General features: G+C 44.0%; 1 protein-coding gene across 1 annotated transcript in view; it reads left to right on the top strand.

The window, feature by feature from the left end:
• The window catches only part of TMC1 (transmembrane channel like 1), a 354,777-nt gene that overhangs the window by 230,233 nt on the left and 109,965 nt on the right, over positions 1-14,579 (top strand). The window contains exon 5 of the mRNA XM_038769999.1: positions 10,779-10,823. Coding sequence (XP_038625927.1) covers positions 10,779-10,823 — 45 coding nt within the window. The remainder of the gene's footprint in view (positions 1-10,778; positions 10,824-14,579) is intronic.

The raw sequence follows: 14,579 nt of genomic DNA, 5'->3' as shown, positions 1-14,579 counted from the left end.
TGGGCAGGGCAGTAATGTAACTGGACCCAGAAAAAGTTCATAAAAGCTACCACTGGATTTGGGTAAGAGGTTTATTTGTAGTGTTGGTTTTATCCTTCACTGCCACTATGAAAAAAAGTTAAAGCATGATGTATTCCAACTCCTAAGAAACTCCCTCTTCTGTAGATACATCTTTGGAATGACTACACTTTTGGGAACAGGTGAAACAATATGAAGGAGATTAAATCTCTTCCCACAATGCCAGATCCAATGACCCCTCCCATCTCACAATCCTAGGCATCAGGTCTTCTTTCTCATACTTTCTTTCAGGACTTTGTCCTTTCAGATTTCTTATGGCCAGAGATTTGCTCACCTTAGATAGAATGGGGGCAGTGTCTGATAAAAGGGGGCAGGGGGAGCGAGAGAGAGCGCATTAGGAGAAAGACAGAAGAGAGGAAAGATGAGAGGGGGAGAAGGGGACAGAGAAAGACTGGGAGAGTGATAAGGACAGAGAGGTAAACTGCTACCATCCTTTACTGGAAAACTTTCCTTAAATAATTCACAACCCACCCAACATCCACTCTCAGCACTTACGTACACATATGTACATAATATTTATTCATATATAGTATGACTGTAAGCCTGTTATTGGGTAGGGACCATCTCTATATGTTGTCAACCTGTGCTTCCCAAGTGCTTAGTACAGTGCTTTGCACACAGTAAGTGCTCAGTAAATACAATTGAATGAATGAATGAATATGTCTCTGTACATTCAATCATTTATTCAGCTATTTCATCCTCATTTATGTGTACTACTTACTGCTTCATCTTCATCCCTGCTTGCAGTATATATAAATCGTTTTTGGCTGTTTCTCTCATTGATTTGTAGGTTTCTTGCAGGCAGGAAATAAGTGGCTTGCTACTGTTGTGCTCCCTTAAGCACCAAGTGTAGGGCGCACTATTCAGTAGGAGCTCAATAAGTAATATCAATTGATTGATTGACTGACTGATTTACTACCTTTCCCTTCTGGCCCCAGAAATTCTGTGAGGGTTGGAGGAGTGGGTAGCCACTGCTGGGAGCAGTACCACTGCAGCCACTGTGACTTAAGTATGCCTAAACTGACCCTTTTGGCCAGAAATTCCTAACCATGGCCTGGAAGGGCCAGATTAGCCATGCTGGTGGCAGTGATGCCAGCAGTAGTGGTGGTTGCAGTTGCCATCGTTGAAGGAAAGAAAGGTCATCATTAAAGAAGATGAAGGCTTCTTCTATACTTCTTCTTCTTCTTTCTAGACTGTGAGCCCACTGTTGGGTAGGGACTGTCTCTATGTGTTGCCAACTTGTACTTCCCAAGCGCTTAGTACAGTGCTCTGCACACAGAAAGCGCTCAATAAATACGATTGATTGATTGATTGATTCTATAGTCACCGGAACAGTAGTAGTTATGGTATTCATTGAGTACCCAGTACACTCAACTGAACACTTGGGAAAGAACAACAGAAGCACAAGGCATTGTCCCCTTCCTCAGGGATCTTTCACTGATGCCGCTCTCACCATAGCTAAGGAGTTTTGTTCCACCACCATGAGTAAATCAGGGCCCTTGATTAACTTTTCCTTTTTCCTGTTCAGGTGTCGGAATGAATCCCTAAAAGCATGATCATCTCACCTGAAGCAAGACATCTTTCTTCCTTCTCTTGGGTATTTTCTGTATCCTCTATTCTCCAAACCTCTTTATTAGATCCTGTTTTATTTTTACCTCTTGTTTTGGACACATTTTCTTCTCTCTTGTTTTCTTATTTCTTGCCCTTTGCTCTCCCTTTTGTTCTTACACTTCTCCTAACCTAATTTGTCCCCTTTTCATCTCTCCCCTTTCTCTCTCTTTTTACATCTCTCTCTCTCTCTCTCTCTCTCTCTCTCTCTCTCTCTCCCTCCCTCCCTCCCCCTCTCTGTCTGTCTCCCTATAAACATACACACACATATATGCATTTACCTTTGAAGGACTTCTGTTCCCTTTCCCCACATACTGAGATTACAGACTTCACTCTCTTTTCAAGCTGGCTCAGTCTCAGGATATCCTGGGTTGTTGGGATTGCAGAGGAGGGGAGAAGTGAGGGAGTGGTGGCGGGGGCAGTGAGGGGGCAGTTGAGAACTCTCCCACAGGGATAATGTAACCTTGCCAGGGGGACAAGGAGGGCAGCCTTGTCCAAGAAATTCTTGAGGATTAGAGGGAGAGAAGTGCTGACTGAAGGAGGGTGGCCCCCAGAGGCTTGGCAGAAAAAACCCATCCCCAGCTTCGGCAACAATAAGAATAATAATAGTAAAGATAATACCTTGTTTTTGTAGAGCATTTTTCTCTTTTCAAAGTGCTTTTCCATTAATTATCTCAGCCATGCTGGGGACAATAGCTTCATCTGAAAGGGGGCCAAATGGTCACCCTGCTCCCCTTCTCTAAGTGCTGAGGGGCTCTCTCACCCGGGTGGGAGTGGCAGCTGTGTTAAAACGTGTACCCACTCCATTGTTCTGGAAACACTGGGGAAAAAAAAAGCCTTGTAGTTATCCATCTTGAACATGGAGATGCAGATTTTGCTTAAGAAATTAACTTTCTGGGCATATCCAGTGGCAAGTGTGATTTAGATCTCTGTCTTGAACTTGCATTTTTTCACCTGTGTTGGTTTCTGATTTAATTAAAAGAAAAAAATAGTAGGTGCTGAGGTTACTCTTTCTCCTTTTGTTGCTTAACAACTTTTTTCTTTCTGGCTTGCAATGCCAAAGGGGAAGATGCATTTAGTAATTATGGTCAGGGAATGAACAGGTGGAAATAAATGGTCACTTTTCTCCAAATGCCAACTGCATTTGCTGTATCGTCAAATTGGACATTAACACATCAGAAGAGGATTTTCGGGGAATTGTTGATGTCAAATTCACGGTGGAGTCTCTGAGCCTTCTGAGAGGATTGATTCTTCTTGATTTGTCAGTGTTTTTCTTTCAGTCATCCCCAACTCCCTGTGAATCATGTCCTAGCGAGGGTCGGTTTGTAAAGTGGGCCCCTTTTTTTCTGATCACCTGTCTCCTGCCAGTACAGATCGGTTCAGCCACGGGAGGCCGGTCCACACTAGATACCCAAATGCCTCGTAACCGCCTTTCCTATTCAGCCTTTGATGACACCTCATGGGAGTTTAACCTAAAGGATTTAGGCGGGGGTGGGGGTGGGGATTCCTGAAGAGGTTGGAAGAGGAACAGCAGAATGTAGGATCATGGTATGAAGGGGGAACTGATGGACTCAATCCCCAGGATCCATTGAATTTTTCTATTGATGCTGTCAAGCTGAGGAAATGAATAAATCATGTGCCATCCTCATTTCTATTCTGTGCCATAATGCTGCCAGTGAACAGTCAAGCAAAGGGATTAACCAAGAGTTGGAAACCGGCCCTTGAGAACGACTTTATATGTTGTGCTGTTTGAATCTGGTTGCCTGTAAATAGATTCTTAAGGAGGCCATGAGAGTTATGCTGCAGCCTCTCCAAAGAGGCTTTTAGAGCTGAACTCGCAAATGCTGACAGAGAGTGATTTTTTTGGATAAGTGTGTGATCCAATGGCACCTGACAGGACCAAGGGAAAACTCGGAAGTCACTGGCTCGTCCCGAGGGGGAGTCAGCATGGGAACCGGACACACCTGGGTGTATACCTGGGTCAGTCAACCAAATCAATCAATTAGTGGGATGGATGGAGCCCCTTTGGAGTGCTAGAGTTATCCCGACTCCCTTACCCCTTTTCTTCCTTCCTCCCCACCATCCAGCCTCCAGCATCCCTGGCATCTCCCAGTTGCCAATGGTATTTATCTGGTGCTTACTGGGTGCAGAACACTGTACCAAGTGCTTGGGAGAGTACAGTGTGATAGAGTTGGTAGATATGATGGTAGTCAGTTGTGTTTTAGCTTCATTCTGAAAGCTGTTTCATGATATGGTTAAGTTTATACTATGGAAGAAAAGGGAAGGTCTTTTATGTTTCAGTGGCCCCAAGTTAAGCCAGACACTGGTCCACAGGCCTCAGGTCTGGAGGAAATAAAATTGGGTGCCTCGAAGTGGCTGACCTTATGAATTGGAAAGAAAACCGAGCTGTCCATTGATTGTCCTTTCTTTCCGTGGCCTCTTGTGATTGTGAAAGGGGCAGGAGAGGGATTGCAAAGGCCCTTAAGATTGAGCATGAACATTCAACTAATACAAGATCTAGATTGCTTGAGGAACTCTCCAAGCCCAGAATGCAATCTGGGCATTTGCACTGAGTGGGGGCCCAGATCTGCTTAACTGGCACCTGGCTCCAAGTAGGCCGACATGTTGCTTAACAGGGACAGCTCCCATTCCAGGATATTTGCATAAAATTCACAACTAGGAGGGGCAGCCTCCCAGTCACCTGGATTGTTCAGGCTAAAGGTGGGTATAAGAAATTGAGTTAACTTGAGCACAGTTTCTATGTTCTTTTGCTTGGTTTCCCATAAATCTGGCTTGGGAGCCTCAGAATGCATCTGTGGTACGCAGAAGCTTGTGCATCCTTAGCTCAGTGATAAATGGAACTGTGGGAGGTGGAGTTGGTGGAGAGAGGCAATGACAGAAGTAAATGTGGGTATGGTCTTTGCAAGCAACAAATATGAAAACATGGCAGCCCAGCAAGGAACTGTCTTTGTGTGTGCTAATGGGGGTGTGGATTTCACATTGGCCTTTTCAACCCCACAGGTCCCCGTAGGAGAATTTCACCATCAGTGGTGTCTTCTTCAAACACAAAGGACAACTCTCTCTGTTTCTCTCTCTCTCCCCATACCTCCTGAATTTTTCCATCCCATTTTAAATGTTTTGATCCCCAAACTACAAGGACAGAGGAGATAGAAGCATAGTTCCAGAGGATCTGTATCAGCAGTCAAACTTGTCATGATAACCACCAGCAGAACTTGGTGATACAATAAGATGCCAAAATGAAGCCAATGTTGCTTCCTCCAAAGCCAGTCTGACAACAGATCAGTTTTGTTTTTATATTGTTCCTCTGGAACTTCTTGAGTCTCTGGTGAAGTGGAAATGAGGAGAAGGTGAAATGGCATCTTCCTTTTAGCAAGCCCACAATTTCTCCTCTTCTTTTCAAGTTTTTCTTTCAACCTGAAACCTCTCTGACCTACAAAAGCATGAAATGTCCTCCTACCCTTTGAATTCTCTTCATTAGCTGAGTCCAGATAGCGAGATGACAGCATTAAATTTAATTCCAGAGAGCCCGTGCTCCTCCGAAAAACATAGAGCTGATCTTTTTCATTGACCTATTTAGGTGGAAGTTGAAACCAGAGGTGAAACGCTTAGAGCAGAAGATTCCTCCAAACTCTGGTTATCTCAGATAATTAAAAGCTCTAAGATAAATGATTTCATTTAGGAAAATACTGATTTTTTGAGTGAGAAAAATGAAATGGACTAAATAGTTTCAGGTTGTGCAGTGGATTTGTCCTCCAATGGGAAGGCTGCCTTGGAGATTTATCTTCAGCCAATCGGCAATCTGAGTCACTATCCCATATTCTTTCTTCTATCTGCTTCCATCTGCTTTATTTCTATTTTATCTCCTTTTCCTCCACTTGGCCTTCATTTTTCCCTTTCCCCTTCCCCCGCCTCCTTTTGTTCTTTTGAAGACAGTCATTAACATTCATTAATGCATGCTGATGAGCATTAATTAGCATTTCCAAGCTGAACAAAGGCAGTGCAAGGAGCGAAGACAAATTGATCAGTGCTCAGATAATCCTAATCCATGCTCTGTCATATAATAAGGGAAAATTCCTAGCCTGGTCTTGTCCATAGATGATGATGATTATTATTATTATTAAATAATAATAATAATAATTCACAAATCCAAACATTCCACTTCCTCATCTGGAATATGCAGAAATAATATCCATTGACTACAACAATTACTTGATGTTCTCAGCTGTTTAAAAATGTCAATGTCCCGGCCAATTGTACTTTAAAATAAATTTGCCTTTTCATCTGAGGATTAGTTCCATCCCATATTATCATGAAAGATTTTAGCAACAATGGGTCAAGAGTGAAAAGAGATTTTCTTCTCATTGCACTCATTTACAGAGCTTACCCTTTAGGGTAGTATAACTGCACATCCTGAAGACAAGATTAAGCAGGGCCAGACAAGAAATGCTTAATTTCAATATGTTTGCCTTCTTAAGTATTTTTTTCAAAGCTAGATAAATGCAATGAGACAGGAGAACTCCCCTGTGTTTTTTTCACCCCGAGCAGCATTGAATACATTTGTAAATAACTCGTCATTAATGTCTTGTCATGTATATTAAAAAAACCTTAGCCTTCTAAACCATATACAATAAATACATTTTTACTGTTTGTGTAGACCAATAGTGTCATGAAGCGCCTAACTGTAGGATCTTACAGATACTCCAGACATATAATTCTCCATTTGAAGAGCCATGCTTAAGTGTTTCATATTTACTCTTCCTGCTCAAGAGTGGTGGAATTTGGATGAATACCAGCTACCCACTCTGCTCAGCCTGTGTTTAATTATAATTTCATGTGGTAATAAAGCCAGAAAAAAAGTGCAAGGCAGTTGAAGCCATTTTTCCTTGATTTCCTTTCTTTGTGTTGGCATAAAACGATGCTCTTTACTACCAGAGCATAATTTCTCATTTTCTTTTACTCCCTCCAATGTTAGCTATCCCCACTTAGAGACTAAACAATAAAACTTCCTTCCCTACAGATCTCGTCCTGTTCCATTTGGCAACCATTGTATTCTATACTGTGTTTTTAATAAAGCAGAAACCAACAACTATTTATTTGCTGTTTCTCTAGGGCCCCAGAGCCTGAGAAGATGGGTTCACTCTGAGGAGAGTTAAGTGGTGCTGAAGGCCTGCTCCATTGCCAGTGGAGGAACTTTTTTATTTTTAGTGGGGGCAGGGTGGGACTTGTCAAAGCAAAATGATTGTTCTATTTGTGATTTCTTAACAATGTTGGTTTAAAATAGTTATATAGAGCCCCCAGGATCCTTCAGTGACTGAATTTATAACTGATATGTTTGGCATTCGCTGCACTACTTTCCTCTGGGGATTGTATTAGAAAGTACAGTACTTGATTAACTGGGCTAATGAAGAGAAGCAGTGGCACAGGTAACAGAAAGCAGCAGGTAATATGCATATGCACACACTTGGTTATTCCCACATACTTTTAATCAGAGACACCAACTCAGACACTTTTTTCCGCGATCAAGCCCCGACTCCCTCTGACTTGGTTCTTCTGTGGTGGACATGCTAGCCCCGGAACCAGCTGGGTGTCAGAAGAGAAATCAGCCAGGGGTAGTCATGGTAAAAGAAATAACCCCAGGATTCAATTGTATGCTGGCAGTAAGGGTTCCAGGAACAGGGAAGGTGGAAGGGGAATGAATGGAGATAAGAAGTGCCAAGTGGAGAGCCATGAGTGCATGCTATGCACCTATTTTTATTTTTCTCTTTGCCAGGAGAGAGCTAAAGTAGGGAACAGATCAAGCTCACAGACCTGAGGTAAAAGACCAAAATGCAGTACATAATATTTGATTTTTGCAGCATGACAGATACAGGAAAAGTGCAGAAAGCAACATCAAGAAATCTAAGCTGTTTTCCTCTTGCAGAACCATGTGATTCCATCGACAGGGCTCTGGCAGTTGCTGAGTGAAATCACCAGGATCCTAGTCCATGATCAATCAATCAATGGACTGAGCATTTACTGTGTGCAAAGCACTGTACTAAGCACTCGGGAGAGTGCAATATAATAGAGTCGTACAATAGGCATGATTCCTGCCCTCAAAGGATCTTCATTTCACACTCATTTCACCGCCAGTATGGTTGTCTTCAACAATGGACAGCCCCCAATATATAGATATCAGACCCACAATCGAGATACTCTGATTATTTGTTTCAATTCTCTTGGGTCCGATCTCTCTGTAACTTGCTCCCTGCAGGGATTGGACAGCCAAGACAATTTTGCAGTAGTTAGACGTCTGAAGTCTGATGAGTGTGCTTAATAATGCTAATTGAATGAATGAATTTCCACTTTCTGAAGTAATATCAAAAAGCTTCGAGCATCTGCCCATATGCTAAAAAAAGGTGGATGAGAGCAGCAGATAGGCCTAATCAACCATTATATTCCACAGTGTAGTTGCTGGATGGTCCTGATGTGTCTCCACTCATTTTCAATTCTTTGGATTTAGAAGAAACACCCAAATTCAGAGTACCTTCCAAGATTCTGAGGTTCTCCAATACATTTTACATGGGGTATCTTGATGTCATATTTTTATTTCCTTGGAATATGTATTCAAACTATATTGCACAGGAGTTAATGTGTTCTTATAGCACTTCTCTCCTTAAATCATCTTTTGCTTTGTTTTACTGTTTTCAAACTTTATATGGAAACAAAGAAAACATTATTTTTAAAGTACACAATATTTTTGGGAAGCATCCAATTGCAGCAGAGATCTTGGGATTAGGACAGGATAAACCAAGAGAGTAGGGCTAGGAGCAGGAATTGGATCATGGTATTCCAGGGATTGTCCAAAGAGAGAAGGGTGGATGGAGAGGGGCTGGGGGAGATTGTATGAGGTATTTAGGTGCCCAGAGCTTTTCCTTGGATAGGGTTGAAAAGAGGGAGGACAGTTGAATTAAAACACAGCTTTGACTTTTGGTTTTTCAACATTGCTTAGGTGGTGGGAGGTTGAAGTCATGGAGTTGATAATTACTTTTTTGGGTAAGCTCTCTAATTGGCCAGTGTAGGTAAAAAGATAGAATGGTCTAATAGTTTTAATTGGGTTTATATTCCATGCTCATTACGTCTGCAGTGAAAAATATTTCTGCCTTTTCATCCCCTCTTTGCCTCAGGGGCTAATTCATACCTTTTCCTAAGCCTTCATTACAGAGGCGCCTACTCTTTATTTATTTGATTTTCATTTAATCTCAGTTAACATTTTCCCCATGCATCCTGCAAAACACATTCATGGTTCTGGCTACATTCGGTTCCTCTGAATATTACCAACTATTGATTTATCTCTTGATGCTCTAGTTAGGAAGTTGGTTGATCTTGTATTTTAGTTCATTTTATTATCCTTCCTGAACACAGTTGCTTAAAGATATCCTCTTCCCCCGTTGTTAATATATTTCATTAACCTTAATCAATTGCACTCGATCACGATGAAATCAGCATTCTGAATTGTGGGTTATTTTCACTGGCTTTGGCTATCGTGTCTATTTCTGCAAGGTACATTTTCAGGGCTAGCACATGTATCAGCATTTATTGCCCATCCTCAGCTGTTTGTAGATTGTGTGCACTGATCAGAATCTGCAGCCGTACTGATCCTCTATCATTAAAATGTTTCCTCGGGGAATTTCTCTTTCGTTGAAGGAGTAGATGAAGGCTGTAGTTGCAAAAGAAAGGCCATGTTCCAGTGTTGAGTGGAAACTGACTTCGAAGTTTCCCTCTTCTACACTGCAGACTCTCCTTAGTGCTGTAAGGATCTTTGTCCAATGTAGATCTCGGTATAGCCAACAACGGAAGACATATGGCGAGGCAGCACAAAAGAACATTCATTTTCAAAATGATAACATTTTTGCATGTTCCTTCAACTTTTTATGCAGATATTGTTTAGATGACAGGAAACCCTATCACAAGGAAATGCTTTGTGAATGGAATTTAAACTCTTTGCATGTGCCTCCTTTTCAATACACTGTCAAATTCTGAAAAATAACCTTTGCCACATTAATGCAGAAACAGAAACAAGCCGCGAGGTTGTTTCTTGTTTTCAGGACAATGCATTTTGCCATTTTTGTTTTATAAACTTGTATCTGTCCAAGCTAAATAGCAAAGACATGCCCAGTTGTGTGGCTGTACAATCCACTTAGCAAAATAAAAACTATATATGCTATAGTTTCTATGAAATGGTGCACTCATTTTTACATTGGCTAATTGGTATGAGAGATACCTCTGGGTAACTTAATGAGCTGAGAAATAGACAAATTTCAAGACTGATTTTGAGCTAGTCAGTGATGATTGACTTAAAACAGACTAAAGTATTCTTTGGGAGATCATGTTTCACAGTGGATTTCTAATGTGACCATTTGGGTTTTGGAAATTCATTTTCATGCCTTACTGACTGAAGGATTGTTTCGAGAAAGTGGAATTGCGTAGCTCAACAAGGCCCACATTCTTAACTGATGATATTGGGGAATAAATTGGTCAGAACATTTCTTAAGTGGAAGGAAGCTGCATTGTAGTGGAATTGAACAGCACTGGCATTTCCATGCATGTCTCGATATGGGCATCCATTTTTCATTTCATGATAGTCATCGTGAGCAGATAGTCGTAATATGGATTAAGTAGTGAAACAGGAAATGGGCATCTGCTTAGGAAAAGGCTCTTCCATTGCTGGGCGCTACTGTGCTGATCACTAGTAATGAGCCATCCCACGATTATTGCTCCAGATCCTGCCCTTGCCACTCTCTCTCCTTCAGAATCTTTGTTACACTCTCCAAATGGTGCATGGGAAACTAGTAATAGTATTTAGTAGTAATAGTACTTATTAAGCACGTACTGTGTGCAGAGCACTGTACTAAGCACTGGGAGAGAATATATAAGTGGGAATTAGACATGGTCTCTGCCCCTTGGGGGGCTCGCCATCTAAGAGGCCCTATAGCAAGGAAGTTACACCTAAGCCTGCCTCTGGTACTGAAAACAATTTTGATTTTGAGGAATTGATCATTCAACCCTTGTCATCATTCATTTCTTTTTGACAGTGCAAATCGTTGTGGAGGAGGAAGAGGACAGTGAAGACAGTTCAAGTAAGTAGGATGGATTATTCTTGATAGTTTTACTTTGGAGCAAGGTGAATTGGGGGGTTTCCATCCTCTGATTTATGGAAAAGGGTTTTCAGCTCACAATCTATCAAACAATCTCTCCCTCTTAGCCCAGATATTTTCGATAGTGTCAGAAGTGTCTATAACTAGTCCAGGACTTGGTTGTGTTCCCACCCAAACTCTGTCCTCCCCCTCATTTTCCCATTACTGTAGAAAGCACCACCAACTTCCCTGTCTCATAAGCCTGTAAACTTGACATTGTCCTCGACTCATATCTCTTACTTAACCCATGTATTCACTCTGTCACCAAATCCTGTCAGTTCAACCTTCATAACATTGCTAAAAGCTACCCTTTCCTCTTCCATCCAAACTGCTACTACGTTAATTCAAGCACTGATCCTCTCCTGCCTTGAGTACTGCATCAGCCTCCTTGCTGATCTCCCTGCCTCCTATCTCTCCCCACTCTTCCAAATGCTTAGTAGAGTGCTCTGCACATAGTAAATGCTCAATGAATACCATTAGCCATCGACTGGACTCCAGTCCATACTTCATTCTGCTGCTTAGGTCATTTTTCTACAAAACTGTTCAGTCCAGGTCTCCCCACTCCTCCAAAACCTAGCTGATTTCCTACTTCAACCCAGCCCACACACTTCTCTACTCTAATGCCAGCCTACTCACTGTGCCTACATCTCGTCTATCTCACCACCAACCCCTTGCCCTCATCCTGCCTCTGACCTGGAATGCCCTTCCTCTTCATATCCGACATTATGATCACTTTCCCTACCTTCAAAGCCTTGTTGAAGACACATCCCCACCAAGAGGCCTTCCCCAACTACGCCTAACTTCCTCTTCTCCCTCTCCCTTCTGTGTCACCCTTGCACTAGGATTTGCACCCTTCATCCACCCTTCCCTCAGTTCCATAGCATTTATGTGCATATCTTTAATTTAATTCATTTATTTATATCAATGTCTGTCTCCCACTCTAGACTGTCGGTTGTAGGCGTGGATTGTGTCTACCAACTCTGTTTATTGTACTTTCCCAATTCCAGCTCTGCCATGAACCTGCTGTATGACCTTGGTCAAGTCACTTAACTTTTTTGTGCCTCAGTTCCCTCACCTGCAAAATGGGGGTTCAATATCTTTCTTCCTCCTACTTGGACTATGATCCTCATGTGGGACCTGATTATCTTGTATCTACCCCAGCACATAGTACAGGGCTTGGCACATACTAGGCACTTAACAAATACCACTATTATCATTACTGTTATCATTATGATGCCATCACCTACTTATATCATTACTACTGTTTTATTGCTTCTGCATTTCAACTGTTAACCTCCCGCTGTGCTGTCATTTACCCTGCTGACCTCACCATGAACTATCAATTCCCTTGCTCCCAACTGCCATTCCCATTCCTCACCTTCCCCTTCCCCTCTCCCACCCAGCCTTTTCTCTCCCTTTCCCCCCCACCACTGCTCCCCCTCACCCCCTACCCAGGATCCCTCTGTACCAGCACCAACCCTCAACTCCTCCCTCCCAGCCCCCTCCCTCCCCTCCTCCCTGCCCCCACCCCATCCCAGTTCTCCCTTCCAATCACCACCCCTCTTCCCACTCTTCCTATCTAGGCCCCCGCCAACTCATCCCAATCCAAACCCTCCCCACCCCTTGCACCCTTCCCCCCCCTCCCTTCCCTCCACAGCTGCTGCCAAGTGTGTCCTCTGTAACCCCCACTCCATTATAGGTAAGCTCCCTTTCATTCTGGACCTATTCCTTTCCAGGTCTCTACTCCGCCTCGCCCTAACTGAAACATGGCTGTCTCCGGACAACATGGTCTCTTCTGCTGCTCTTTCCAGTGGAGGCCTCTTCTTCTCCCACTCCCCCAGACTCACCGGAAAAGGAGGAGGTGTCAGTATCCTTCTTGCCCCCCAATGTCGCTTTCGCACTATCCCTCCTCCCCCTTCCCTTTCCTTCCCTTCCTTTGAAGCCCACATTATTCGCCTCTACCACCCCCTCCAGATTCTTGTAGCCGTCATCTACCACCCCCCCCGCCCCACCTCCAACTTCTTTAATGATTTTGACCCCTTCCTCACCTTCCTTCTGTCCTTTTCCATGCCCACTCTGATCCTCAGAGACTTCAACATCCACATGGATATCCCTGGTGACTCCTCTGCTGCCCACCTTCTATCTCTCCTTGACGCTGCCAACCTCCTGCTCCACCCCACCTCACCCACTCACCAACTTGGTCACACCCTCGACCTCATCATCTCCTACCGCTGCACTATCTCCACCCTCACCAACTCTGAAATCCCTCTCTCTGATCATAACCTTCTCACCTGTCTCCTCACTCACACTTCTCTCCCCTGTAAATCTATATTACTTCCTCACAGAGACCTCCGTTCTCTCGACCCCATCCATCTTTCTGAGCGCCTCACACCCCACCTCGCCTCCCTTTCCTCTCTACCCAATCTTGATGATCAGATTACTGCTCTCAACTCTACCCTCTCTACTCAGCTCGACTTCCTCGCTCCCCTTTCCCTTCACCGCTCTCATACCAATAACCCACAGCCCTGGATCACTGCCATTGTCCGCCTCCTTCGCTCTTATGCTCGAGCTGGTGAATGCTGCTGGCGAAAGTGTAAACACCATGCCAACCTCGTTCACTTCAAGTTTATCCTTTCCTGCCTTAACTCAGCCCTCTCCTCTGCCAGACAAAACTATTTCTCCTCCCTTATTGACACCCATGCCCATCATCCCCGTCAGCTCTTCCATACATTTAACTCCTTTCTCAGGCCCCCTGTTCCTCCTCGTCCTCCTTTCCTCACCCCCAATGATCTGGCCTCCTACTTAATTAATAAAATTAAATCCATCAGGTCTGAGCTCCCCAAAGTCACTCCCCCCCTCCTTCTCCAACCCCCCAGCTCTCAACGCTCTCCGCTACTCTCCCATCCTTCCCAGCAATATCCTCAGAGGAGCTCTCCTCCCTCCTTTCAAGTGCTACTCCGGCCACCTGTGCTTCTGACCCCATTCCCTCTCATCTTATGAAATCTCTTGCTCCGTCCCTTCTCCCCTCCTTAACTTCCATCTTCAACCGCTCACTCTCCACTGGTTCCTTCCCCTCTGCCTTCAAACATGCCCACGTCTCTCCCATCCTAAAAAAACCCTCTCTTGACCCCACCTCACCTTCTAGTTATCACCCTATCTCCCTCCTACCATTCCTTTCCAAACTCCTTGAACGAGTCGTCTACACATGCTGCCTCGAATTCCTCAACGCTAACTCTCTCCTCGACCCCCTCCAATCTGGCTTCCGTCCCCTACATTCCACGGAAACTGCCCCCTCAAAGGTCACCAATGACCTCCTGCTTGCCAAATCCAATGGCTCCTACTCTATCCTATTCCTCCTCGCCCCCCCCAGCTGCCTTTGTCACAGTGGACCACCCCCTTCTCCTCAACACGCTATCCAACCTTGGCTTCACAGACTCTGTCCTCTCCTGGTTCTCCTCTTATCTCTCTGGATGTTCATTCTCAGTCTCTTTTGTGGGCTCCTCCTCCCCCTCCCATCCCCTTACTGTAGGGGTTCCTCAAGGGTCAGTTCTTGGTCCCCTTCTGTTCTCGATCTACACTCACTCCCTTGGTGAATTCATTCGCTCCCACGGCTTCAAATATCATCTCTCTATGCTGATGACACCCAAATCTACATCTCTGCCCCTGCTCTCTCTCCCTCCCTCCAGGCTCGTATCTCCT

The sequence above is a fragment of the Tachyglossus aculeatus genome, chromosome X4 (assembly GCF_015852505.1).
Source record: "Tachyglossus aculeatus isolate mTacAcu1 chromosome X4, mTacAcu1.pri, whole genome shotgun sequence".
Taxonomy (NCBI): domain Eukaryota; kingdom Metazoa; phylum Chordata; class Mammalia; order Monotremata; family Tachyglossidae; genus Tachyglossus; species Tachyglossus aculeatus.
Note: the sequence above shows the minus strand (reverse complement) of the source record. Positions and strands in the feature narration are given on the sequence as shown.